The sequence below is a fragment of the Cuculus canorus genome, chromosome 3 (genome assembly GCF_017976375.1).
Source record: "Cuculus canorus isolate bCucCan1 chromosome 3, bCucCan1.pri, whole genome shotgun sequence".
Classification (NCBI taxonomy): Eukaryota; Metazoa; Chordata; class Aves; order Cuculiformes; family Cuculidae; genus Cuculus; species Cuculus canorus.
In genome coordinates this window covers 19,756,214-19,783,392 of record NC_071403.1, presented here as the reverse complement: position 1 = coordinate 19,783,392, position 27,179 = coordinate 19,756,214, and the positions used below count along the sequence as shown (strand labels likewise).

Genomic DNA, 27,179 nt, shown 5'->3' with positions numbered 1-27,179 from the left:
GTGTTCAAGTGAGAGTTGATTGATGTCAACTACCTGCATGCTCACAACTCCCAGAGTTTTTCCCAGTTCTGGAGTGGGCACATGCCAGTGCTACTACTCACCCTCCCGTTTAGGAGCAAGCTTCCTAAATCCCTTTGCCCTGAAAGCAGGTAAATGCCTTTCTCTTCTGTGTCCAGGCTTGTTGAGGAAGCTGGTTATTTCGTTTCTGTTTAAAAAATGTCAAATTTTCATGTCTTATTGCTGCTCATGAATATTTTTCCTCTGTTCTAGCCATTACATTTTTTAAAACCAGATTTAAGCTTTTCAGTATATTTTTCAATTACTGTTGCATTAGTCATCTGAAACTGAGAAGGGAAAGAGCTTGTGTGGGTTTTTTATGCTTGTCTGTTTTGCTTATCTAAAAAAGTCTCTTCATCTTTTTTGACTTCCTTTCTCTTCTTCCCACCTGCTGCCCCCCAAAATTTGGAAGGCCTTGTCTGAGCATTGGATTAAGAGCCAGGAAATCCTGACTCTTTCCATGACTCATTGGGTGTGTCCTTGGGCAATCTGTTACTATTACAGACAAAAGCTGTGCATAACACTTGGCTGAAAAATTAAAAGCACGGTGCATGATCCAAGGAGATTATTTTCAAATTTAAATCAAAGCATGGCAAAAGTGGACAGGAAAGAGAGGCTGCAGAAGGTGAGTGTTGGAGGAGCAATTTGCTGCATAAATTGCCTATGAAGGGAGATGGCTGTTGCTTACACTAATTTCTTTCTTGTTGAAACCTTTGTTTCCATCACAGTGCAAGTAGCTGCTGTGGCAGATGATGGACATGCAGATCTCAGTTACAGAGCTGTTACAATCTTAGGTAAAATGAAGTAGGTAAATAAGAGTGATGAAAGAAGACGGGATGCACAGTTGCATAGATGAACCTGCACTCAACTTCATAAATCCAACCCTTTGAAGGTTATCTTAGGAGATGTGTTTGGTGGTTTTGATAAAATTTATGTAAATGCCCGAGGTTTTTCTGTTAGTTTGCTTTTATTTTTTTGCATTTCACATCTTGTAGGGTGGGAACTCTTCCTCACAGTTTAGAAGTAATAACGGAGATCCTTGGAAAGAGTCTGTGTTTTCTAGGCAGTGTCACGTGGAGGTCAGAGAGCACAAATAGGATCATTTGCCTATGTTTTCCATGATAAATCAGGCATGAAAGTAACTTCCACAAGTAACAGAATATGATACAATAGAGAAAGCTGCCTTCTGTATTGGTTGTGTCACTACTTTGGATAAGACTAAATGATGTGAAAAGCTGTCTGTAGGACACACTATTTTCATGGTGTGTTTCCAGACATTGTAATGCAATGTCTGTTCAGTATTCATTCACATGACATTGCTCATGACTTTATTTTGAGTATTTTAACGGCCTGCATATTAGCTCTAATTGCTGTGGTGTTGACAGTGGTAGTTTTATATTCAGCACCAACCTATTTAAACTGGCTTAAAGTAGCCCTTCCATCTCCTTTGGTCTCTTGTTCACGTCACCTTGTCTATTCTCTCTTGCTCCTTCTGTGTTATCTAGGGACTATGGAACTGTGTAAACAGTTGAGCCAATGTAGCAGGGGGGAAAAGTTGTTTATTGCTTAAACTGCCGCCAAAGAAATGCATACTTCTCTGGGGAAATGCATTAGTGAGGGCTGTGTAGGGTCTCTGTATAGATATTTCATTTGGCAAGAAAAAAAAAAGCTATGCTTTGGATGAGTGATTTGATTTTGAATTATTAAATGCTTATGTATAATTTTTTTCCCTGGTTTTGATAGCAATGATTTATTGAGAGTAAAGATGTCAAGGTTTTGAGACTCAGAATCTTCTGGTAATGTTACGGCATGTAAAAGGTTATTGTCTCAAAAGGTCCTTCCTGCCCCTGCAGTGGAGGTTACTGTCTGGGTGCCATGGTGGGGTCCATCTGAACTCTGCTTGCAGTGGTAACTTGCTTTTCCCACTGTCACTGCTCTGTTGACAGGCTGGGATTGGAATCTGATGTAAAGACTCTGTCAGAAAGGGTTTAGCTGTGATTTCTATGCTGTCAGACATTTCTCCTAGCTTGTGTGATCAGGTTTTACCCTGTAAACTTACAGTAATTGGTATGGTTTTTAGCTAGGACCACGGGTTTCATTAAGGTTATGAATTCTTGTGTTTCTTTAAGGTTAGTCCCCTGCTATGGCAGATAATGTGTCATGTATCATCAGTTGGTCAAGCTCCATCTTAAAATCTCTTTGGTTGCTTGTACAAGCCTTCCTTTTGGAAGGCCTATATGTTTTCTTCCAGTGGCTTCAGAAATTATCATCAACTGATGCATTCATCAAAATTTTCCAATTCTGTCCTGATAGAGACTAAGTATTTAGAGTTGTCTGGTGCCTGTCAGGGGCAGGAATCCATAAGCCATTTATGAGTTTAGATTTTAGTCCCATAAGCACTTCACCACATGAATAATTGCCTCCCTTGGACAATTGAGTTAAATGGAGCTGCTCAGAGTTGTTCAAATGTATGTGCCAAATCAGTGATAGAGGGCCAAGTTCAGCTTCTGAATAACTATGTTCTTGTTGATGAAGTCCTTGGAATCAAAAGGACATGTGAATCTGTCTCAGGTCAAACTTGTTTTCTTTAGTATTGTTTTCAAAGAGATAATCCTCTGCTGTCTGTCATTTTAAAACCTGTATTACTGTCTACTAATTATTTAAGAGATTAATTCACTCATGGATGAATACTGACAAGAAATACTCCAAAAGGATGCACCATAAACATACTGAAGTCAAAGATAATTGTATTAAACCTTTTGAAAAAGCAAAAATAATTTCATACAAGCAAAATAAGCATTACATTATTACATTCTTCGGTCAGTTCTTCCAAGACAACAGGAAAGCTTGTTCATAATGAAGGATATAAGGGACTTCAGTATAGCCTAGGCAACCATTTTAGTTTCTTATGAAATTCTCAGTTTAACTTTTGACTTCAGTGTCAACCATGCTGGGTCTTCCCACAGCTGAAGACCGATGCTGCAGATGGAGGGGCTTGCCTGTATCTCTATGGTTAGATTTTATTTGGTTTTTTTACATTATGTCTTGTTCTTATAGGAAACTGTCATGGAGTATGGCAATAAGCAAAGTAATGATAAACACCATGTGTCATGCAACACCTTCCCCCCATAAACCTTTGCTTTTAAAAATCATTACTTTGTTTACTTTTACTATTGTATTACATTATTAGTACATGTTGTGGCAGACAGGTTTAACTTGCAGGACTGGCGTTTGAGCATAGTCTGTTTAAAAAAAAAACAAAAACCACTTGAAAGCTTTTCTCTTTAATTGTCTTATTGTTGTGGGAAAAACATTCTGAAGATGGTGAATATTGTATTATATTGTGAAGCTTCAAGGTCAGTAACTCTTCTTTCCACTAAGAAAACATCTGTTTTCATGAGTTTGTGCCCTGAGATGGGTGGTTTCAGTGTTTCTTCTGACTGCAGCTGGTAAAAGAATGTGCTCAATCCTTAGAAATAAAAGTCACTTTGAACTAATCATGGCTGTAGTGATCTTAGAGGCCAGAAATCCACACTGTAAAAATACCTGGTAAAATTTAGGAGCTCAGATCTCACTAAAAGTAGCCTTAATCTCTTGTATCCTTTTGAGACTTTGAAAATGTTTTATTACCCAACCAGCATTAAGCAGTGAAACTGTTTATTGTATGCCTGGCCTTCTAACAGGCACCATGAGATTGTACAAGAACAGGATGACCTGAGACCAAAGGACAGCTCAGCTCAGCCTGTCCCCCCCACAAATGAATCACAGTAGGCAAAGACATTTTCCTAAATATCCCTTAGCTCTTGCGATTTTGAGTTTTCTTTTGAGTGTCTCTCTACTGCACAGGATACAAATGAATGGTATATTTAAATTATTTTTCATTTCATCTTCTCAGTTAGTGCTTTTATTACAGCCATATCGTCTTCCAAACACCTGCTCCCATTTTAACTCAGTCCTAATCTCTTGCCAAAAGCTGAGCTCGGGTAGGAATGCAGTAGTCCCAATAAGTTGTTAAAAATAAAATAGTAGTGTATACTTAAATACCCATTTATATACACAAACAAATTAATCCTCCTACCTCATGCAGGGAGGTATTTATTCTCATTCCAGTTTTAACTGCCAGGAAGCAAAGAGAGAATTTAAGCAGCTAATTTTTCAAACTTACTTTTTTCCATAAAGTTTTGAAAAAATAACGCAATGAAGACACCTGTTCGAACTATCTTATTTCAAAGTGCCACTTAGCAGTGCCCCATTGTCCTTTAATCTCCTCCACCTCATTCTTTTCAGTTATGGTAGATTGACTGTTCAGGCCACATTAATTGCATGTATATGTAAGCACATAAGCAAATACCTCTCATTAAAAGATACACTTTATTTTCTTTTTTCTCTATTGCATCTGCTCTGTGTTGTGGTCCCCATTTCCTCTCTCCACATCTTCTTAGTACTTCAGGTAACATTTGGATTTGGTATATTTAGGAATGGATGCACCCACAGGAGATGGGCATGTCTTACACTGTGGCAATGTTGCATATGTGACAAAATATCCCAGCAGTTTCAACATGACATCATGGTGTGCTCTCCTCCTGTAGCATTTTCTAAGGGAAGCTCTTAGAAACCCAGTTTACATCCATATGCTGGTTTCTGTGACATCGCTGACTCTAAACATTGCAGGAAATGAAGATATTAGACCAATTCTTAGCTTGCAGGTTTTGGCAGATTTTCGTTTGGGATATAAATGAAGCACAGTTTAGAGATGAAAGGGAAAATAAACTGGAACTTCTCGTGCTAGGCTGTCAACAGGGAAAGTATTAACCAGAAGTGGCTGGCTTGTTTCTTTATTGCCTCTTTGGTTTTAAAGCACTTTACCACAGTGGTTTTTAAATATACCTTTTCCAGACAGTCAGTTTGAAGACAGAGCGGGTGACCTCTGGTGCCACTCTGTGGTTTCTCGTGTCAGTTTCACTTGTCTGTTGGGTTTTCTATACCATCTTGGTGTAAGAGATAAGGAGGTTGTCTTATGAATGGCCTCAAACAGACTCTCAAGAGGTAGCTAAATTTGGACAAAGAGAGAAAGATTGATTTTCATTAAATTAAAATTTAAAAATGCATTGACCTACAACATTAATATCTAATGGCTCTGGTGTCTTGCCAGTGCTGAATCCTGCAGATAGCTGTATTGCTAATACACTGACGGTTGTGGTGAGCAGGAGGGAAACCCTAATAATGTTTTTAGTTTGTACTTTTATGGTAGCCTTGGTAATGCATCACACCAATTACGTATCTGTTTTATTTAGTGTGAATGTTTACGCCTCACTTTTTATTATAGCAAGAGATACTGCTTTCTCCTTTCTCCTTGTGTTTCCAATTCAGCTCCTTGTTCTCTTTAGATTTTCACTGTGTTGCTTATAAAACTGAAATAATCTTAGCCTGCCATTTTTTCTCCTATTGATGGCAGGGGGGTTGGGGGAAGAAAAAGGACAAGAATCAGAAGCAAGAAAGGGGCATCTGCAACCACGCCCAGAAAGGGATTCTGGCTTGCGGATTTTACCCTCTGCTGCAGCTGGGAAACAAATAGTTATTTTATATTAATGTTGGTTTTCCTATGGAAACACTGCGAGCAGGACTGTGTGGGGACTTTGTCTCCTACTGTAGTATGTGTGTCATAACACAGGCTGGAGGTAAATCCTGACTGAAGGTGTATTGTGTGAGTTTAGGGGAGAAGGATTCGTTGGTGTGAGGACAAAAATATTAGGGGTCGTGGTTAGAAATAGGAGAAGGAAGATTTGAGTTTATGGGGTAAATTGTTCAGTATCAAAGAATAATAGACAAAATGTTAGTTTATAGTGAAGAGATCATTTGAGCTGGAAAAATAAGCTAGTAATAAAGATTATGTTATTAATTTTTCTAGTTTGGATGATGCAGCCCATGAGAGTCACTTTCCTGTTTTAGTTGACTGTGATACTTCATGGCTAAAGGGAGAGGAGAAGAAGAGGAAGGAAGGGAGACATCTGCCAGTTTAGAATCCAGCTGCGTGTGGTGTTGTGTAGTAAAAACCGAAAACCAGTGCTTCTCTTTCACATTTGTTAGCATTGCCCTCTCTTTAAGTCATAATAGGATTGGAATACAGTAATAGGGTGTTTTGCTGACATAGGACACTTCATAAATTATGTTGCTGCGAATACCACCAAAGAGCATCTAATTGATAGCAACAGTCATGCACATGACCAGGACATCATGCACCTGGGTAAGCCAGCATCAATAGTGTGTTGAGTGATCCCCAGTCTCACATCTGACATGCACCACACCTTACCAGCTTACTTTTGAGAAAGTTTATTTAATGGTATTGTTGGAGAGAAATTATTTTACACTTACTTGGCTGTATTTATTCCTATTTGAATTAGGTACAATTTACTTGCTTTGTGGTCAACAAAATAAATCCATATCTATGTATCTAGACCTTTCTTTTAAAAGACATCAGAGTATGGATAGTGCCTTGTTCAGGGCTTTTTTCCTTCTTTCCCTCATTGCTGAATTCCTATGTATAAGGTGTGCAGTTGCTGGATACTACAGCAGAAGCAGTGTGTCTATCACTCCTTTCCCTTTCTGGGAAAGATAAAGCCATGCTTGGGTATCGTTGATGGTCAGCTGGGACAGATTCCGAAGTGCGCAAAGAAATACAGCGGTGAGAGAACTGCAAAAACACAACTGAGCCTTAGGCTGACATGATGTTCAGGAAGGCCCGGAGGAAATCCTGCTGTGACAGCAAGCTCTGTGTCTATAAATGTGAAATGGTGAGCTGTCCATTGGAGTGCAGGTCTTTGAAAGGGCGGCAAACATGACCTTCAGCCTTGTACACCTTTCAGCAAGGCTAAAAAGTTTTTGGGAGCTGCATCATATGTTCCAGTTTGATGTGCCAAGGATGAATTTCTTAATGTGTGTCTAGCGCTAGGGTATAGCTAGCATGCTGTAAATCAACACAGCAGCATCCAGTGCTGTGTGTGATTTAGGTTAATATGTGCCTCCCAACTGCCCGTGCGTGCATGGCTTTTCTAGAGCAGTTTGAAGTCACTTGATGAATAAAACTATGTGCCACTTGCCTGATTAGTGTGAAGTTCAGTGTGGTAATTACTACAGTAAAAACCAAACATCACCTGGTGTTAAGAAAATCCTGCATTCCTTCAGTTTTGTAGACTGGTTCACTTTGGATCATTAATTGCAGTGCAACTTTAGTACAAACTTCCATCCTTCACTGTGGCTTGCATTCAAGAGAGAAACTGTATTTAAGACTAGGAAAGGTAAATAATACCACTGTTTCTGTCTTAATGATGGGTACCACGAAGAGTCATGTCTGCAGTGGAAGCAGAAGTATAGGCTAATGAGGAAGGCTTAGCAACAGACAAAATAAAGCCATGAAGTTTTGGTCTTTCTCATATCTAGATGTAAAGAAACAAAAGATTAATAGCATTCTCAGCTTAATCTGAAAAAAAAACAGTCCAAGAAACCTTTTCCTTTTTTCACACAAAGAGCTAGTTGACTAAAATAAAAAAGAAAAATCAGTTGTCTTCATATAAAGTAAAAACATGCAGAGATTTATTTTCTGCTATTTTTGCAGCTGCTTTTATTTTTCCCTCTAACGCTTGGGCAAGCTTTGGCATGCAACTGTTACGTTAGCAAAGAGATGGCTTACAGTGCATGTGCATAGCCTGCAACTTCAGAGAAGTCTCTTACTTTTTCTCATTTCTCTCTTAACACATTTCAAATCCAGCTTCATTCTTAGAAGAAACTAATACTTTTAATAGTTAAAAGAATGCATGCTGGTTTATAGATGGGTTTATTTTGTAAATCCGGAAGGGGCATTACCAGATTGAGAAATGATATTTAAAAAAAAAACCACCTTGCTTTGGTTACAATTAGTTCCACTACCAATTGAATGAAAAGAATCGAATTCTTTTTTGGCTCCGTTATTTTGGTTTTCTTTTATATCTTCCCGAGCTTGGGCAGAAGAAGCAAGTGATTTATCAAAGTGATGTTCTAATAAGTTTCTTCCTGCCACAAAGACTAGAGAGCCTGCAGATCTATAGCATCTTTCACATTGTACAGGAGAGGGACTTGATTTCCCCAGCCTTCTGCTAGAGGTGCTGGAGAATTTGGCTGTTTAGATGATAGCCCTACTGAAGCCAAGTTCTCCCCAGTTTTCATTGCCACCTGTGTTCCTCTGCTTCTGTGGTAGTATAGCACTGACTGAAAGTGTTCCCTCTAAGACCTTAGGACCACTTTAAACAGCTTCTCTTTGAGATGGGAAATTCCTTGCAGATGCATGTGCTAGAGAATGACCTTGACCTCCTGTGGACTAAGTGAGGTAAGAATCCTTCAAAATAATTCCTCTCCTCCATACCCAAGTCTGAGTCCCTTAGGGGTTAGTGGGTTAGATTGCAAAGCATCCATTCTGCTTACCCTTATTCTTCAACCCAATATACAGGGTTTTAGCTTGTCAGGATATCATAGTTCCACAACCTGAGCTTCTGCTGACTTCATTATTGCCATCATAGTGTAATCCAGTGCAGCGCAGTGCTTCCATGTTTATCTGTGAGAGTATTCTGGATATATTTTAGATTCTAGCTCTGTTGAAGTTGTAGCATGATAGCAATAGTCATGAAGGCTTTTATACTGACCAAAAATTTTAGCTTCTTATTTGATTAAATATTTGAAACTCTGCTTGTCCAAATCTATTTGTATCTGTTCAGTCAATCTGTAGTATTGTATTGTTGCTTTAGTGACCTTTTCAAAGGACTCCTATTCCTCTAGTGATTTTTTTTTTAATTGTTTCTTTTCCATAGTAAAGTATTTAAGACTTACCAGCATAGTGGTGTGAAGTTCTGCTGCCATGAGCACAAACTGGTGGTCCCTCAGTTTGCTTATTCAAAAAATGCCATGGAAGGGTAATTGTATAAAGCACTGATGATCTGATGCATACTCTAAACCAGACTTCTCACTTCATGGCATTTAAAGCCTGTTGGGAAACTTCCTATCTGAGAGAACTTTAAACAATTATTATTGACTTACTGTGTTAAGTGACAGCCATTGGCTGTGGAGGGGATGTTGAAGCAGCCAAGTCTTCCTTGCATAACCTCCATGGCTTAAGGGAAGCAAGCATAAAATGACTAACATTGGGCTATCATCACAAGAGCCTGGAGTATAGAGAAAAGAAGTATCGGTATAATGGATGGCAACTTTGAAGTTGGAGTGCAGCCAGGGAGTTTGCAGGCTACCAGGAGGCCCTCTTAAGGGCAGTAAATCCTATCCTGTCAAGGTAGGGACATCTCTGGCTCCTACCATTCTTCTAGTAGTCAGTATATGCCTTCATCTCCAATATCCTCTAAGAGTGTGCTTCCCAGAAGCAGACTCAGAGGTATAGGGATAGTATGCAACAGCTTGGTAGCATTCAGTCTAGAAAAGACAGCTGCTTTTTTATGGGTCTGTGAATTCAGTGGGGGTGAGTGTAAATATAGCAGTTAATGTTCTCTCACGTTTCTGCTCATCTAATGCCATCTGCTTTGTGTCCGTTCATTCACACTGGTGCCAAAATGTATTTCTGGAACAGGTTATTTGTGCATCAGAGGGCTTGGTCCCTGACTGTTAGTTGAGAGTGAATATGTAAAGTGTGTGGTGTGGGTAGGCAGGCGGACTCTTAAGTTTTAATGTAGCTATTTATAATCAGCCATTGTCAATAGTTGCTAATCCCCAGGGTAGTAAGCCATAGCTGGTTCTGGTGGTCCTGCAGGAGTGAGAAGAACACTGTTGTGCCTCAGGGAAGGCAATATTCCTTTGGCTCCTCCGTCCCTCAGCAGCAGCTGTGAGAACTTCAAACTTCAAGCAGAGTTTATCAGAAAGCAGATGTTTATAGAGGTGGGACCTAGACATGGTGTAGATGCTTTAATCCTCCCACTTCTTGGTCTGTCTTTGTTTTACTGAGTGAGAAATGTATCTGGCAGTATTGTGGTCTTCTCTGTGTGTTTATGCACGTTGTCATTTCATTTTGTACCACTGTGTTATTAAATACAGGGGGAGTTTACATTTAGGTCAAATTATACTCACAAGCATGTTTATATTGCTTTCTCTGATTCTTTTTTCAAGGTAGATGTATACTTTATGTACAGGGCATCTTGATTGCACTATAGTTGCAACCAGCCAAGCAGTTGTACTAGCTGTAATTATTAAGGCTTAAACCATAACTCTTGGCACAAGCCATAGCTTTTGTGGCAATACAAATCTGTATATGAACTAGACTTTGGTCCGAGGCTTTGATATACATTATCTTCCAAACCCTGCTGCACATTGGAAAAAAAAAACCAATATTCTCAGCTTTTCAGTCTTGTTTCCACAAGAGCTTAGTCTCTCGCTGTGGTCTGCCTCCAGAATTATTGGTGCAAACCCTCTCTTTCTTGTTTCTAGGATAAATCAATCCAGTTAATGCAGACCAGAGTTTAGCACACCAGTTTGATTTCACCGGACACTGAAGCTTGAAATGGCATTCGGTGGGGAGAGAGGAGCAGTACCTTGTAGCAGCGGGATACATTTGAGCCTGTGAAGTTAATGTTTTCCACCAATGCAGGTGGATCTAAGAGCAGAGGTCTGCCCACAGCTGTCCATGCATTTTTGGGAAGGTTATTCTCTTCCTGCCCACAAGGATGGCATGGCATTGATTACCTGTCAGACTTGAGTAGAAATTAACACAATATTTGACATTGATGAGGCTGTAGCCTCACTGGTGTATAATCAATGTTTTCTCTGCAATCATTCAATCACACCTGATTTCGTGCTACCACGTGCAGGTTTAAAGCCTGGGTATCTGATTATATACAGATTGTCTGCTTGTGGTAGATATGGTTTAAGTTAGTGTGTAAGTTATGTTCTTCTAGAATACAGTGTGGCATTATGAGCTGTGTGTGATAGTGTTTAAAAGTTGTCTAATGTTCAAGGAAAACAACAATAAAATGTTTTTCATGCATCTAAGCTTCATTTTTGAGGCTGCTGGTGGAATTTTTGTGCTATGGAAAAGCATATTTCAGTAAGTGTTCATAGGTTTAATAGGTTCATTTTCTTCTGCTGAAACTGAAGCCTATGTAACCTCTTCCAGCCCACTGTTTTCCTTTAGAAGTATGCAGGAGTAAACACAAGTAAACACAATTTCCTCTCTCATACTGAAGAGAAATTCTGTAGTGTATCTTCTACTTGCTTCTGTTTAGCTCTTGGGAGCGACTTAGGTATTAGAAATTCTGAGTCCTTGGCTTTGAGAGACATACACAGAGATCTCTCTTTATGCACAATTCACTTGATGTCCTTTAAATAGAATACAAGCATAAGAGCAGTTTTTGTTAGAGCATGGGAGTGCAAGTTGTTTTCCTGTTTTGTTGAAATAAGGATCTGGCTTCTTTACTGGTTCTTCCCACTGACTGATTGAACTGCTTTTCCTTTGCTTCGCTGAGAAAATAATGTTCTCTTAGTGTTGCGTTTCCTCTGTCTGTTGTCAGCTCCACAAGACAGATTGTATGCACTGGATTTGCAGATTACATTTCTTTAAAATATATTGTTTATCTGCCTCTAGTCACGCTTCTGTTTCTCTTACAGCAGTCATCCACTCTGCCCACTCTCCCAGTGTTACCTCTTGGGGAGAAGAGATTTCTTTCCAGCATCTTCTGCCATCTGGAACCGCCTTCTTTTATCTCCCTTGTTCATTAGATCTCTATAGATTTAAAATATTTTCTGAAATTACGTCTTTTTTTCTTTTGCCTGTTACTCCTCAGCATTTGACTCTGTGACTGGATGCTCCATTCAGTAGCAAATGCCCTTACCCTGCTGTGTTTTCTGTGAAATTTTTATTGTATGAAGTCAGGAAAATGCTTTGAGGCACAGCTTGATGAAACACTATAAAATAAAATGTTATTAGAAGGTTTCAGAACGACTGAAACCTATAACCCCACAACTACCTTCTCCCTACTAAGGGAAGAAAATTGCTAGCTTATGGCTTTGTTGCTTGTGGTAAAAGAGTTTCTACCAGCATAGTGCTGTTGTTTCCCTCCCGTGTGTGTGTATGTGTGTGTGTGTACATACAGAATTGTCACAGAATCGCAGAACAGCTGAGGCTGGAGGGCAGCCTGCGGCGACTCCCCCAGCTAACCCCACTGCCCAAGCAGGGTCAGTTGGAGCTGGGTGCTTGCAGCTGTCTCTGGTTGAGTTTGGAATACACAAAAGACAAATTGAGATTGCACAACCTCTTTGAGGAACTTGTTGCAAAGTTTGACCACAGAAGTACATTCTTAGTGTACGTTCAAAGTGTTAGGATGCTTTTCTCAGTCCTCAGTACCATTCCCATGTAGTCTGGAGTATTTTTGACCTTTTGCATTTTCCCATTTTCCTGGGAAAGCTAAGAGACCACAACTTCTAGAACTGAACATAACAACCTGGATTTCTTCACTTGCCCTGGCTCCAAAAGCTTTTAATAAAGTTGTTGCTTTATTTTTTTAAAGACAAAGTGATTTTATAAGATATGTAATTTGTAATCTGCGGCGTTCTGCTCTATATGTATATCTCTTAAAATGCTTGAAAAGAAGCTTGCAGAGGGTGGAAGTAGGAGCAGGTAACCTGGGAGGAGTATAGAGGAATTTATCTGTGTGGCCAGGGATCAGGTTAGCAAAGCTTAAGCTCTGGTAGAATTAAATCTGTTCAGAGATGTCAAGGGCAAGGAGAAAAGCTTCAGTGATGAAAGGAAAACTAGAGAGAATGTGGACCCTCCCTGGAAGGAAACAGGAGACATGGGTACCCAGGATGTGGGTGCCCATGCATATGAGGTACTCAATGACTTTTTTGCCTCAGTCTTCACTGGCAAAGGCTCAGGCCACACCACCCAAGTTGCAGAAGGCAAAGTAAGGGACTGGGGAACAAAGAAAAGAAGCATGGCCAACAGGTTGAGGGAAATGATTCTCCCTCTATATTCTGCTCTTGTGAGACCTCACCTGAGGTCCTTCATTCAGTTCTGGAGTCCTGCATTCAGTTCTGGAGTCCTCAGCACAGGAAGGACGTGGATCTGTTAGAGTGAGTCCAGAGGAAGGCCATGAAGATGATCAGAGAGATGGAGCACCTCCTGGACAAGGACATTCTGAGAGAGTTGGGATTGTTTAGCCTGGAGAAGAGAAGGCTCTGGGGAGACCTTAGAGCAGCTTCCAGTACTGAAAGGGGGCCTACAGGAAAGCTGGGGAGGGACTGTTTATCAAGGATTGTAGTGGTAGAATGATGGATAAGGGATTTAAGCTGAAATAGGATAGGTTTAGCTTACATTTAGGAAGAAATGTTTTACTGTGAGTGTGGTGAGGCACTGGAACAGGTTGCAAGAGGTCATGGATGCCCCGTCCCTGGAGGTGTTCAAAGCCAGGTTGGATGGGGCTTCAAGCAACCAACTGATTTAGAGGAAGGTTTCCTTGCCCATAATAGGGGTATTGGAGCTGGGTGGTCTTTAATGTCTCCTGTCAGAGAAGTAAGGATGCTAAAGTACAAAAATCAGTTCTTAAGGATGGATTCATAATAGCTATCCTGAATGCTTTAAGAAAGGGACAATGTGCTGAGGTAAGGTCAATAAAAAAAAATCCTTGAATAAACTGATGTAATAATTGACTTTTATTCTGAATTTAGTGTGTTTTTTAAACAGCTTATGCTTTCCATGTGTTATCCCTTTTTTGTTGGCTAGGTCAACTGTAGGGATGATCTAATATGCTCTTCTCATTCTCATTGGTAGTAAATATGAATACAGACAGTGATAAATAATTCCCTTTGATGTTTTTGAATTTACTGGGCAGTAGGGGAGCCTGGCAGTCTCGGAAAACATTATGTTGCAAATAATCCTCTCAAAGGAGTGCAAAAGTGTATTTCATGCATTATAAAATATAGCAAGTAGTCAAATTAAGCAAATATATCCACTCTAATGTACCTCAAACATTACCTCAAACCCATGTATCAAAGGAGCCTACAATCTCATTTAGAAAAATCTGCTTAAAATTTTGAGTTTTCTGTATTAAGATAGTTATTGCTTTTCTTGATTTTTCTTTTTCTTACTTGCAATGCAAGGACAAATTTCTCACCTTGTTAAAGTCAATGTGACTTTTGTCTTTAACTTGATTGGTGCTAGGATTTAATCTTGAGCCTGTGTTACTTATGATTCTCCACACAGGTAGGATTTTACATTTGCTTTCAATTATGCATCTGTCTCTATTCATATGAGTGACCAGGTCGTGAGAGAGGTGATAGGCATATTGGTTTTCCTTTCATTTTATGTGTTTGAGGATAGGAGTCTTTGGTCTGGTGGATAAATTTCCCTCCATGATAAGTAGTCTCTACCTTTTACAACAACCCTTGACTGAGCAATGTTCTTGATGTAGCAACTTCCTGTTGGAAAATGCTGATTGAACTGAATGAGAACACTCAGTGGGATGAGATTTTCATGGGAAAGCAGGCAGACTTCCACGTTGGCCAGACGGATATTTGCTGGCCAGCTTTGCTTACAGACGTTTCTGAAAATTTATGTTCTACGTGAAAATTCTTGATTCTGAATTTTAGTTCTAGTTTGGAAGAGCAACAGTATGATTCAGAAATGTGAAAGCTTTTGAAGATCTGAGTTGTCTGTCTCATCTGTACAAACCCTTCCTTGCAGTAACATTGCAGATATCTAATAACTAACTGCTGTTAGTGTTGGAGTAGCGATTTTCAGGAAATGAGATCACTTGATTTTTCCACTTTTGACCAAGAATTGCTGCTGTCATGTCCTATTCATGCCTCATGTTGGTTTTGACATGCATCCTTTGTATGAATAATTTTCTAAGAAGCCTCTTAAATATACTAAAACCTGCTTAATTTTTTTAATTCTCTATAGCAGACATATGAATCTCTCTTAAACATTCTTCGGGCGTAGGATCCAAAATAAATGTTTTTACTCTGTTTTTCTCTCTGTTCCAGGCAATCAGTGATACTTTATGCTTTCATTCATAGAATCATAAAATCATAGTATAGTTGGGGTTGGAAAGATCATCTAGTTCCAACCCCCGTGTTGTGGGCAGGGACATCCCACTGGATCAGGCTGCCCAAGGCCCCTTCCAACCAGGCCTTGAACATCTCCAGGGATGGGGCATCCATTCACTTCCTTCTTGTTGATTGTGCTTTATGTATTCTTTAGTCACAGTATCAGGTAGAGTGGTGATTGAGGGTCAGCTCTGAAAATCCAAAGTGGTAATTGATGATAATTGGAATCTTCACTTAAGTGGCTGTTGAGAGGTCTTAAGGAAAAAAGAGAGGTGTATGTCTCAATTTTTTTTTTTTCTTGTGTAGTTTTTATGGGTCAGGAGAAACAGGTTATATTTTTGGAAGCCTGTTGTGTAATCTGGTAGAATGTTTTTCTGGTTTTGTTTGTTTGTTTGTTTGGTTTGTTTTGGGGATTTTTTTTTCCTTCTGTGGTGGCATCTGTCCATCTTTGTTTTTGTCCTTGATATCAGCAAAGTTCCCAATTGAATATCTGAAGCAATTTCCTTGGTAGATGAGAATCTCGACATGTGATTGTTTTTCCAGTCAGCTAACTTAACTTTTCTGAGTTAGTATCCTGCAAGTTCTGAAGAAGGCTAAACAAAAACAAAAGCAGGAAAACTACTGCATGCATGTGACCAAGAACAAAGAGTTTGGACACCAGAAATCCTATAGGTCTATTGTATTTGTTCAATCACCTTTCCTGTAAATATCTGTGTGACAGTCCACTTAGTACAGTAAAAAGAAGAGGTAAATAATTTGCTATCTTCTCATCATATACAAGTATTTGTCTTTTCTGCTAGGGTAGGATTTTGGTTCCTTGTCACTTTAAAATGTACAGCATTTTTTCTTTATGACTTTGGACTTTTCATCAGGACTTTTCATCCTGCCTTCGGAATCAGGATTTCACTTATAGCAACAGCACTGTTCAGACAAGCTAATATTCAGGCAAAACGGGGAATGTATCAAAGACTGAACCTAAGCTAGTTTCAAAATACTATCAAATAGCCTTTTAAGTTAGACAAGGTAAACACTTCGTGCTTTGTTATTCTGGGAAACGAAAGGTTTTGATATGTAATTCAGCAACTAAGTACATTACAATGCTTGAGCAAAAAGATTAAGCTTGGGAATTTTTAGGAGACATAGAAATTTGGTGGGAATGAAACACTGTTTTCAAATAAAGCCTCTAGTCTTTCACTACATTAATGTGTTATTTTTTTAAGTGAAAAGGTGATTGTAATATGGGATTTCAGTTAATACAATTTTGTTGTGTTTTACTTGCAGTGTTAAGACTAATTACGGTGTTGGTTTTAATTCCTTTTACAGGTTGCCTTTTTGAAGATGTGAAGAATACAGATACTGCTATGGAAAACTATTCTTAAATTAATATTCAGCAGAAATGTACAGATAACTTCCGATAGTGTGACTTCTAGAAAAAAACCCCATTGGTAATACAAAACAAAATGGGAGTATGATGTGTTATTCTTCATATCTGGATGTGTTTCTAAACCAAAGACAGTTAACTTTTGCATCCAGTATATTCTTAGCTGTCATTCTAAAAGTGACTTACATATCACTCCTGTCACATCCAGCTGAGATGACTGTTATGATCTCTTTATTGCCAAAAAGAAATTATCTGTGTATCTCAGTATTACCTTTATCATACTATCATGTTTGATAGTGACTTGTGTGTCCTTAGGAAAAATCACAACTGGTAGTAAAGAGAGATAATGTTATGGATACTAATGTAAGTTCTTTACTTTCTTTGTTCTGGTAAAAGCTAGTTGTTCTGTTTTAAAATATAAAATCTGGTTTTTGTCAAATTTATGTGCTTATCATGTATATTGTTTCCATGTTAAGGTTTACCTTTCTTCCTGAGAGACAAGGAAGACAGTTTCTACATTCCTATGCCTCATGCAGAATTTTTTTTAAATTGATAATGTTTTGGAGAATCAAGGTTTTATGGTTACTTTATGGTCCTTCAACTTTAAAAGAGAACATACTCATGAAGGTTAGCCTTGTGGGAACTGCTGAAGATGAAAGGTACTTGTAGCAAGTCAGTACAGCTAAATTGTCCTTTGCTGTTGTGGATGCCCGGCTGCCTAACAGAAGCTGTTAGCGGTTTCGGTTTCAGAGTGGATTTCTCACTTAATTGACAACAATTTTTGTCTACCCTTGTGCAGGGGATCAGGATGACTTAAGTGCATAGGCTGAGAAGCAGAAAAGATGCCTTATGTATTTTTACCTCAATTCTTGCTTATTGGGGTGGACTGCTCTTGAACTGGAAGGAGGTGATCCTTTAATATCAACCAACTCTCAAGGACCCCTCATCCCTCCAGGGTCTTATCCCATACCTACCACGCTTATCTGCAGTTTTCCTTAAACAACTGCTCTTGGCAAATCAGTTGGATTTGGAATGGTTTGTCTGACCTGGTCTGACTATTCTTGAGTTCTGAAAATGTCTGTGGAATAGTATCCAAGCAGAAAAAAAAAAAAAAAAAAAGGAAAGAGCCTCTTTATATAGGCTGGCTTTTTCAAAATCTGCCTTTAAACTCTGAAAATAAAAAGGTGCTACCTTATTGGAAAACAACTGTATTTTGGGAGGATGGATTCTGAAAGAAATATTCTTGTTAGAGGAGTTCTTTGAAAACTACTGAATTTCAAGGAATACTAACATGCCCTTTACACATGAAATAATCATAATGTGGAAGTGACCCTGAAAAGTGTTGGATGTGTTCTCTGTATTTTACACATCCAAAGAGAAGTAACTGAGGCCTCTCAGCACCTAGTCTGGATATTGTCTTAATTTTAGTTTTCAGTATTAAAGAACAAAAATATTCTGAGTTTTGTTTTCAGAGATCAGGTTATCTAGCTCCATGATATTTTGTCTGTACACTGATGTTTTGTTGTTTTTTGAATAAAGTATATTTTCTAAATGAGTTTACCATTTGTTCTGCTTAATTCTGTGACGGTTTCAGCTTCCCAAAATGTGGCTGAGCAGTGGAAGGAAGACATTAGAGAAATACTCCAACTTTAAAATCCTTTCTAACCATTTAAATGACCCCTGTTATGATTTGGCATGTCTGGAGCAATCTTAAGCCAGAGAATATTTATGCTTTTGAGGTTCAATCTCTTGTCATGTTCTGGCTTATTTGATATTGTGAGCATAATGAGTTAATCTGCTTCTGGTAACATACATGGCTCCAGAATAAAGAGTGCGGACCTTTCGTTGGAGTATTTTGGGGGAAAACAACTTCCAGAGATGAGAACTATATCAACCCCATCTTGCCTGGTCTGTCACTCACCCGCAGGAGCTAATGGCTCTAGTCATGCTGCTAGTACGTCCTTGCTCAGGAAGGAGATCCTAAGAGAGTGCTAAGCCCAGCGTGTACAGGAGCTGGGTCTGCCTGGGGTGGAGTTCATATTCATCTTAGCAGCCCTGTGGTACTGTGGTTTGGATTTGTGGCTCCAACAGTGCTGGTTAGCACACCAATATTTTAACTATAGCTGAATCTTCTCTTTCATTTCTAGCTCTGCCCTGCCCTCCCCTTAATGAATAGGCTGATGATGGACGGGAGGTTGGGAGTGGAGAACGCAGCATGGACAACTGACCTGGATTGGCCAAAGGGATCTTGTGTACCATACAGCATCATGTGTAGCAGTAAAAACTGGGGATATAGGAAGAAAGGGGGAGAGGAGTCTTCAAGGTGGTGGTTGCTCAGAGAATAGCTGGGCATCAGTCTGCTTGTGGGAGGTGGCAAGTTATTGCCTTTGCATCACTTAGTTCCATTTTTGTTTGTTTGGTTGGTTGTTTTTTGTTTGGTTTTGTTTATTTGTTTGTGGGTTTCTCCCCCTTCACTTATTAAATTTTCTCTCTGCCCACAAGTTTTGTTCCTTTTGCTCTTCCTGAGGGAAGGGTGGGTGCTTAGCTGCTGGCCAGAGCTGACCCACCACAATTGGAAGCAGAAGTTGTGAAATCCCCAAAAGAAAAAGAATAAATCTTTCTGTTACAGCTGCCCTCCCATTCAGAACGTTTTCCATCCCCAGGTTCCTGAGGGCCACGACTGTCTGTATCTGTACAAGGGACAGTGCAATTTGACACACTTTGTGTCCTGTTTCCCTTTCCTTGATTCTGGCTCTGAGACCACCTTTAATGTTTCCCCATTAACATCTAGAAAATATCGGACTGCATTTGATGATATATAAATGCCTCGGGCAAGCTGCCATTTGAAAATAGATTTCTTTGACCATGTTCAGAAAAAAAAAGTTTTTGAGATTTTTCCAGGTACCAGGCAAAGCATTCTTCAGAATTCCTGTTTCTGCATACAATTTTCTTGGCTTTTTTTCCCCCTCCTCCTTCTTATATGATCATTCCTACTGAGCCAGTAGTGGATTTGAGGTGTGAGAGCTTGATTTGACACTTTCTTGCATTCTAGATGCTTTATAAAAGTGAAACTTGGCCATATTTCAGCATTATCTTAGTGAACCATGGACTCCCATAAATAATGAACTTGGGTTCAGGAAACCTGTGGTGTTTCCTCAAGGCTCCTTCCTTGGCCATTGCCTACCGCTACTTTTGTCTCCATTTCTCTGTTTATTGAACATTGTGATGCTGTTTGCTTGTTGGCATCAGCATTTTGAAAAGTTGTGTAAGTGCAAAGTACAATTAGTTACTGTTATTTTCCTATCATCCAAAGTTGTCAGTATATTTTAGTCTAGTCTAAAATGCCATGTTTGGATACAACCATAACAGGAAGCTTATTTAGTTTTGAAATGTGCAAACAGTATCTCTATGCGGATGGAAAAGCGTGCACCAAGATAGGAGCTGGCCTAGAATCCGTGCTCTTAAAAAGTGCTGGAGAAAGACAGCAAGCGATAAGAAGAGCCAAACATATTCTATCTGTTACAGTCTGCATTTTTCTTCAGAAAGAGTCTTAATTTTTGCTTTCTGTAGTGCCACATACAGTGTTAGTGTTAAAAATAAATCAGCAATGACATTAAGAAGTCCCCAACTCACATTAACCAAGATAGATGGACATCCTTTCCTAATGTGCAGTTTCAAATAGTGTATGGCAACAAGCAGATATTAAAAATGTCAACATTAATTCTAATATGCTATGGGGTTATAAAGATGGCTATTTGGGTGGTGCAGAAAGCATGCCTTTCTGTCAGACCAGTACTGTTCTCTCCATTAGCAAAATCAGACAACAATGTTGTTTCTGTCATTAGCGGGTCACGGGGTGATTATATTATGACTTGTTACTTCTTCTAAACAAGAAGTTTGACCATTTAACAGGGATAGTTAAATTGGCGTGCCAAATTGAGTCCCAGTGGGGTTACTTTAATTCCAAAATTAGGGTGGCTTTCTAGTTCAGTCTAAATCCCCTCTAGAGTCGGTTAAGATTAGCTGAATAATAACAACAAATGGGTTGATTAGGAAGCTATGTTGGTACTACCCTGTGAACTGAAGGGCAAGTTCTTGCTTACCTCTGTTTTACTGTTCTGTATAGAGAAAATTTTCTATATAGGGAGCAACTTTAATTAAAATTTACAATTGATGTTTTTTGCACTCAAACATTCTGGATTTAAATGCAAATGCTTTTCAGTAATTTTCTTTCTGTTCTGCTGCTTCATTTTTCTTCCTCCAGAACATCACTTTATGGTTTCAGTTCTAGGCTTTGTGTCCTTTCGTTTTCCTCCTAGCCAGCTATGCTCCATTATAAATGACAGGTAACTTCTTTCAGGTACTGCGTTAGCTCATCAGCTTCATTCCTTTTGGTTTTCCTCCACAGATTTTCTTGCTACCATTGTATCACTGTCATAGAAGCAATTTGAAGTCTGCAGATGGACAAATTATAGAAACACTGAGCAATTCTGTCTTTATTAGACTTCGTTTGGACCAGGCTGGATTGCCTCACAGCGGATGCCGTGGAGCATTTGGCAGTATTCACTGAATATCAGGAATTTTGCTGGTCCACATGCTAATGGCTCAGTAGCAATGTATACGTCTTCTGATATCAGTACTTCTGACCCTCTGTACTGGGTCCAGCCCTGTTCAATGTCTTTATCAATGACCTGGATGAAGGCATTGAGTGCACCCTCAGCAAGTTTGTGGATGGCACTAAGCTGAGTGGAAGTGTGGATCTGCTGGAGGGTAGGGAGGCTCTGCAAAGGGATCTGAACAGGCTGGACCGCTGGGCTGAGACCAATGGCATGAGGTTGAACAAGGCCAAATGCCGAGTCCTGCACTTGGGGCACAACAACCCTATGCTACAGACTAGGAGAAGTCTGGCTAGAAAGCTGCCTGGAGGAGAAGGACCTGGGGGTGCTGGTTGACAGCCGACTGAACATGAGCCAGCAGTGTGCCCAGGTGGCCAAGAAGGCCAATGGCATCTTGGCTTGTATCAGAAACGGTGTGACCAGCAGGTCCAGGGAGGTGATTCTCCCTCTGTACTCAGCACTGGTGAGACTGCACCTTGAGTACTGTGTTCAGTTCTGGGCCCCTCACCACAAGAAGGATGTTGAGGCTCTGGAGTGTGTCCAGAGAAGAGCAACGAAGCTGGTGAGGGGGCTGGAGAACAAGTCTTATGAGGAGCGGCTGAGAGAGCTGGGGTTGTTTAGCCTGGAGAAGAGGAGGCTGAGGGGAGACCTTATTGCTCTCTACAACTACCTGAAAGGAGGTTGTGGAGAGGAGGGTTCTGGCCTCTTCTCCCAAGTGACAGGGGACAGGACAAGAGGGAATGCCCTCAAACTCTGCCAGAGGAGGTTCAGGCTGGACATCAGGAAAAAATTTTCATGGAAAGGGTCATTGGGCACTGGCAGAGGCTGCCCAGGGAGGTGGTTGAGTCACCTTCCCTGGAGGTGTTTAAGGGACAGGTGGGTGAGGTGCTGAGGGGCATGGTTTAGGGAATGTTAGGAATGGTTGGACTCGATGATCCAGTGGGTCCTTTCCAACCTAGTGATTCTATGATTCTATGATCTGATTGTGATACTAAAACACAGCAGTTTTCTTACTGTGGACAGTAATTGCTGTGTTCAGATCCTTTGGTCCTGTGGTTCGGTATGTTCAGATGGTGTTCTCTTAAACGTGGCATTGATGCTATTGTCTTACTGCTGTATTGTGTCCAGTGGCACACACTTCCTTCCCATCTGATCATCTTACAGATGGGTTGTGCAGCTCTGTGTACCATTTCCTACATGAGAGATGCTTTCATCTGCTTGTGTTTAGTGATGATATAAATGTATATCAATTTATCATTGTAAACAACTGAAAACTCTTTATTTTAAAATTTCAAATGTAATTTTAACTTATATGCATTTAATTACTGCCTTAAGATTGCAAAGCATTTTATTTTCTTATTTATGTTTTTTCATCATAACTGGGTTTTCTGTAGTGCAAACAGAAAGACAGAGCTGCGGATGGGCTCTATCCTGTGTTTGTGCACTGGCAGCTCAACCAGAGAGGGTCTTGTGAAATAGACTTTACACTTTCATTGCTGAGACCAGTTAATTATGATACCAATTGGGTGGCCACCTTGTCTTTTACCTACATGTATTTCCTCACTTTTAAAACTATGACGGTATCATAAGGGTCGTGACTTTCCTATCAGTGACAAGGTCGTTTGCTCAGCAGTGCAGCTGGGGAAGAAATCCCTGTGTGACCATAATCTGAGTTCTACAAACAAGGGGCAGATCGTCAGTTCTGATAAAGCTCCTGTAGGTGTCCTGACTTCAATGGAGCCATCGCCAATTTGCATCAGCCAACAATGTGTGATGTGAACAGGAGGGAGATTAAGTTTCCTGTCCCCCCCCATCAGTCCCACTTAAGAATAGTAGAACTGAGTTGGCGCAGGTACAGGAGAGAGGCTGGCTACGTTTGAGAAAGACCTGAGACTATGTCTGGACAGACGTGGAATCAGTTGTCATCATTGTGCCATCATAGTAGGAGGGGTTGGCACGATGAAGTCCAAAGAAGGACATTGGCTATAAAACAAGAAAAGTGGAGGAAGAAATTCAGTCAGTGCTCCATCAGCTCTGCATGATGTAGCCCTAGATTAATAAGCTTATTGAGTACATCTACGATGTAATGATTCTGCTTTCAACTTCTTTGTAAACTTTGTCAAAAGTTTCCATCTGTGACTAATGGGAAGTATGACATGTAATGGCCCAATCGTATTGTTACTATGGGCTGTTTTCTCAGATTACTAGACTTGCCCTTTACCAGGTTTTGATTTATATGGACCTAATAAGAGAAGGGCAAGAACAGTCCTTTGTTTGACCTTTGAAAGAAAATGGAGGTGTGGGATAATTTACAGCTTGTGCTTTGTTGCTGAAAAGGAATTTTTTAAATTTGTTGGAATAAATATTCTCAAACGTGAAGCAAAATGCTACTGCACTAAATTAAGAGTGCCTTTTAAATTAATGGCTATTGAGAAGATGATACGAGATGTTGTTTTAGTTGATTCATAGTAATTATTAAAATAGTATTTTGTGTTTGAGATGCACAGACACGACTTGACTGTTGCAGCCTCTTATCTCAAGAGTACAAAGAGCAGTGTCTGTTCCGATCCAGCAAACACAGCACTGGCAGCTCTGGCTGTTCTCTGTGTAGGTAAGTAAACAAGGCATGGGCGAGCCCAGCAGAAGACAGGGAGCATAGCACGACAGAGGGCTCTGTAAAATCTTAGAGGGAAAAGATCTTAACAATATGCCTGTAGGAAATGTTTTCCTGTCCTTAGAAGTGTTTTTTAGACTGTTGCAGGCATATGAAAAAACATACTTTTGGGTTGGGGATTTTGGAATTAGTGTCATAATTTGCAAATATAAACATATTTTCTACTACCTGGTGTCAATAATGAAGGTGTAAAGTCTGTTTCACAAGCCCTTATCTGGTGGCACTGCCAGTGACACAATAATTTTGTTTTTTCAATGATCACATTGAAATGATCGCACTCAACGTCTTGTTGCATAGTAATGTTGATTTATTTTACAAATATCTTTAATTACCTGTGTATTCACTAGAGTATGTGTTACAGTCTGTACCTTCCTCCTCTTCCAGATTTTAACATTTGCAAGACTCAGCAAGAGTCACCGTTTACACAAGAGTATATTAGTTTTCATCAAATTTAGAATATTTTTGTTTAAAGTAGGATCTAGTGGCAATTTGTTGTTGTAGTTACCAGGAGGCTGCTAAGTAAAAAAAGACTTCACATAAGCTATTTGTTCTGTTGCGTATCATTTCATGTTTTGAAGTAGATTTTTCTGTCTTTCTCTACTAGGCAAATGTTCTGTTATTAGTATTAATAATTATGTATTACTATTAATTATATTTGGGCCACAAAACATAATTTTAGAGCATTTTTGAAACAGCTGGAATTCATAACCTGCCATCCCTTAAGCCCAATCTCCTCTTACAGCTCTTCCACACAGTTCTGTCTCATATGACTCCTTTCAGATCCTGATCTACCATAAAATTAATCAAGTTTGGCTTTTTTTGTCCTGCTGTCTTTACTGTAAACATGACCTAGAGCCTCACTCCTCTAATAGGAATCTTCTGATTTCTGGAATAAGTGTATATCTGGCTAATTTACACCTATTTTGTTGTTGTGTGAACAGCATTCTTTAATGTAGGTACTCATTCTGTGTTGAGGGAACAATCTTGTCTCCTTGCAGATCATTTTATTAATAGTTTTTTTTTTTCCCAAAGATATACTTTACATTGTACCAGATTCTCTCTCTGTTCTGCTTTGAATTAAACTCCCTTGTGCAGGAGTGAACAAATTGTCCAGAAGGTGTGCATCTTAGCAAAGTGACGTTAATGCTTCCTTATTTATTTTTTGAAAAACCTCACTTAGCAAGTGTTTTTCTATTTTTCATGTGTGCAGCACGCTGGTAGTTCATAGCAAACACCCCAGTTCTTCTCTTCTGTGAAGACTCAAAGAATGCCATTGTTCTCTGGCAGAAAAATCCGATTATTTCATAAGTGCATGACCCTGTGCTTTGTGTGGTTGATCCTTTCTATAGGCTCCCTCACCCCCATCTCTATTTGTGATGCTTGTGAGTGTCACATCAGCAAACATTTCTAGTGGACCATGCGACTGTGCCGTGGTCGCTAGTGAAAATGTTTATTAAGTTTAATTCATAGAACTACTAGTCCCTTTGGCCTGTTAATTCTCCTTTTATCTTCCACTGAGTGATTGAACCTTGGGGGTTCAATTCAGACCTCAGCAGGAGCCAGGATCTCAATGCTGTCATCCAGAGCCCTGTGCCAGTCCTAATCTACCATGAAGAATCAGCCCTTCAACTGTCATTGACACACACTGGAGTTTCCTGACCAAGGCATGTTGGGGGCCTTGGGCAGCCTGCTTTAGTGGGATGTCCCTGCCCATGGCAGGGAGGTTGGAACTAGATGATCTTTAAGGTCCCTTCCAACCCTAATTATTCTATGATTCTGTGATTCTATGATTCTGTGATTCTATGATTCTATGATTCTATGAGTGAATGGAGTACCCCATCTGCAGTAGACAAGTGCTGGTGTTCTACATATTGCACCTGTTAGGTAAAAACTGCAGATTATCTTGTTCTTATTTAGCACTCTGTTGCTAATTTATGAGGGGTTTGGTTTTTTTTTTTTTTTTTCAGTTTCCTATGACAAATTCTGGAGCAGTTTGTGTTTGGTACAAAGAAAATGTTATTTTAGTGACCAAATCCTTCTGTAAAAACACTGCAACATTCCCTCCCTTCTGCTGTGAATACCAAAGGCAGCTTGTTGATAAATTGAGACCAAAGTAGTGGGAGCAAGACAGTTGTGAAATTCCAGCGGTTGTTAATGACAAGTGTTGCTGTTCTGAGCTTGAACGCTTCATGTTTTAGCCTTGATAGTTTTGTGGCTATAAGCAGGACCTGGGAGACTCATACTTTTCCTCACTTAGTGTGTAAACTTTCAAAGATACTTTTGACAGACCTCTGACAGATCTGTGCCTTAGATTTTCTGTATGAAAAATGTTATTTATATTCCAGGCTAATAATAATACACTGTATCCTATATAAGCTTTTTTTAACTACGAACTCTTCAATCTGCCACTCTGCGTGGTGTGAGTTTGTCATCGCCGTAGTGTCAGAGCAGCTATGTGCGTTGTGTAACACAGGTAGCACTTTTCAACCCTTCCTCGCGACGAAGGGGAGCTGCGATACACCTGTCATTTTGATCTGATGGAGGTGAGCAGGAAGCAGTGGATCATCTGTATTGAATGTATGCCCCGTTTGGTGTATCTGTTACAAGCGAGTGACAGAAACATGTTTTGGGTTTGTCATGGTCCAGAGTTTCTGCGTGAGGTCCCTCCATAACTGCACAGGCTGCTGTGAAAAGTTTTTCTCTTGTGGAAAGTGTGGCAGTTATCCTGGGCCAAGATTTTCAGGTATCTTGAAGAGAGGACTTTGAGATCATGGACTTGATTGGAAGCTCCACGAGAAAACAGCACAGACAGCAGGTGCCAGGTCAGTGACGTATTTTATTGTAACTTAGCTGGAAGGAGCTTTTTTTGTCAACAGAAATATTGTCCATTGAGTACATATTGCACAATTTTTGCCCTGTCACTAGCAGAGCTTCTAAAATGCAAATTGCATTAAGCAGCCAAAGGCTGTTTAGTCTGTCACCATGATGGCAGGATCTGCATTCCTCTACCTATGACCAGGCAGTGTTTGGTCTTGCTTAAGTTCAGGTTCAAGTAATTCATGTCAAGCTAGTGTTAGACATAAGGTCACTAATGGTAGCGGCCAGGCTTTATGAGGTGAAGGGTGGATGAATGAACAGACTTTTTGCAGGAATCAGATTAGCTGCAGGGTTTGTGCATTATCACAGGCTTTATTACCCTAATGGACACACCACAAATGCACGGGAATGCTATGTGTATCCACAGCTGCAGAAGATAATCCAGCCTGTTATTAGTTATTAAATTAATATGATCCTCTAATCAAAGATGATACAGTAATGCAAAAGAGGACACACAAAAATTTACTGCCTTGAAGTTTTTTGTTGCATAACCTGAGAATGGGTTCAA

At 39.8% G+C, this 27,179-nt stretch overlaps 1 protein-coding gene across 1 annotated transcript in view; it reads left to right on the top strand.

Moving 5' to 3' along the window:
* Positions 1–18,037, top strand: part of UBE3D (ubiquitin protein ligase E3D) — an 85,553-nt gene extending 67,516 nt beyond the window's left edge. Inside the window, exon 10 of the mRNA XM_054062892.1 lies at positions 16,447–18,037. Within this exon, the coding sequence (XP_053918867.1) occupies positions 16,447–16,467 (21 nt within the window). The 3' untranslated portion in view covers positions 16,468–18,037. The remainder of the gene's footprint in view (positions 1–16,446) is intronic.
* Positions 18,038–27,179: the final 9,142 nt, after the last annotated feature.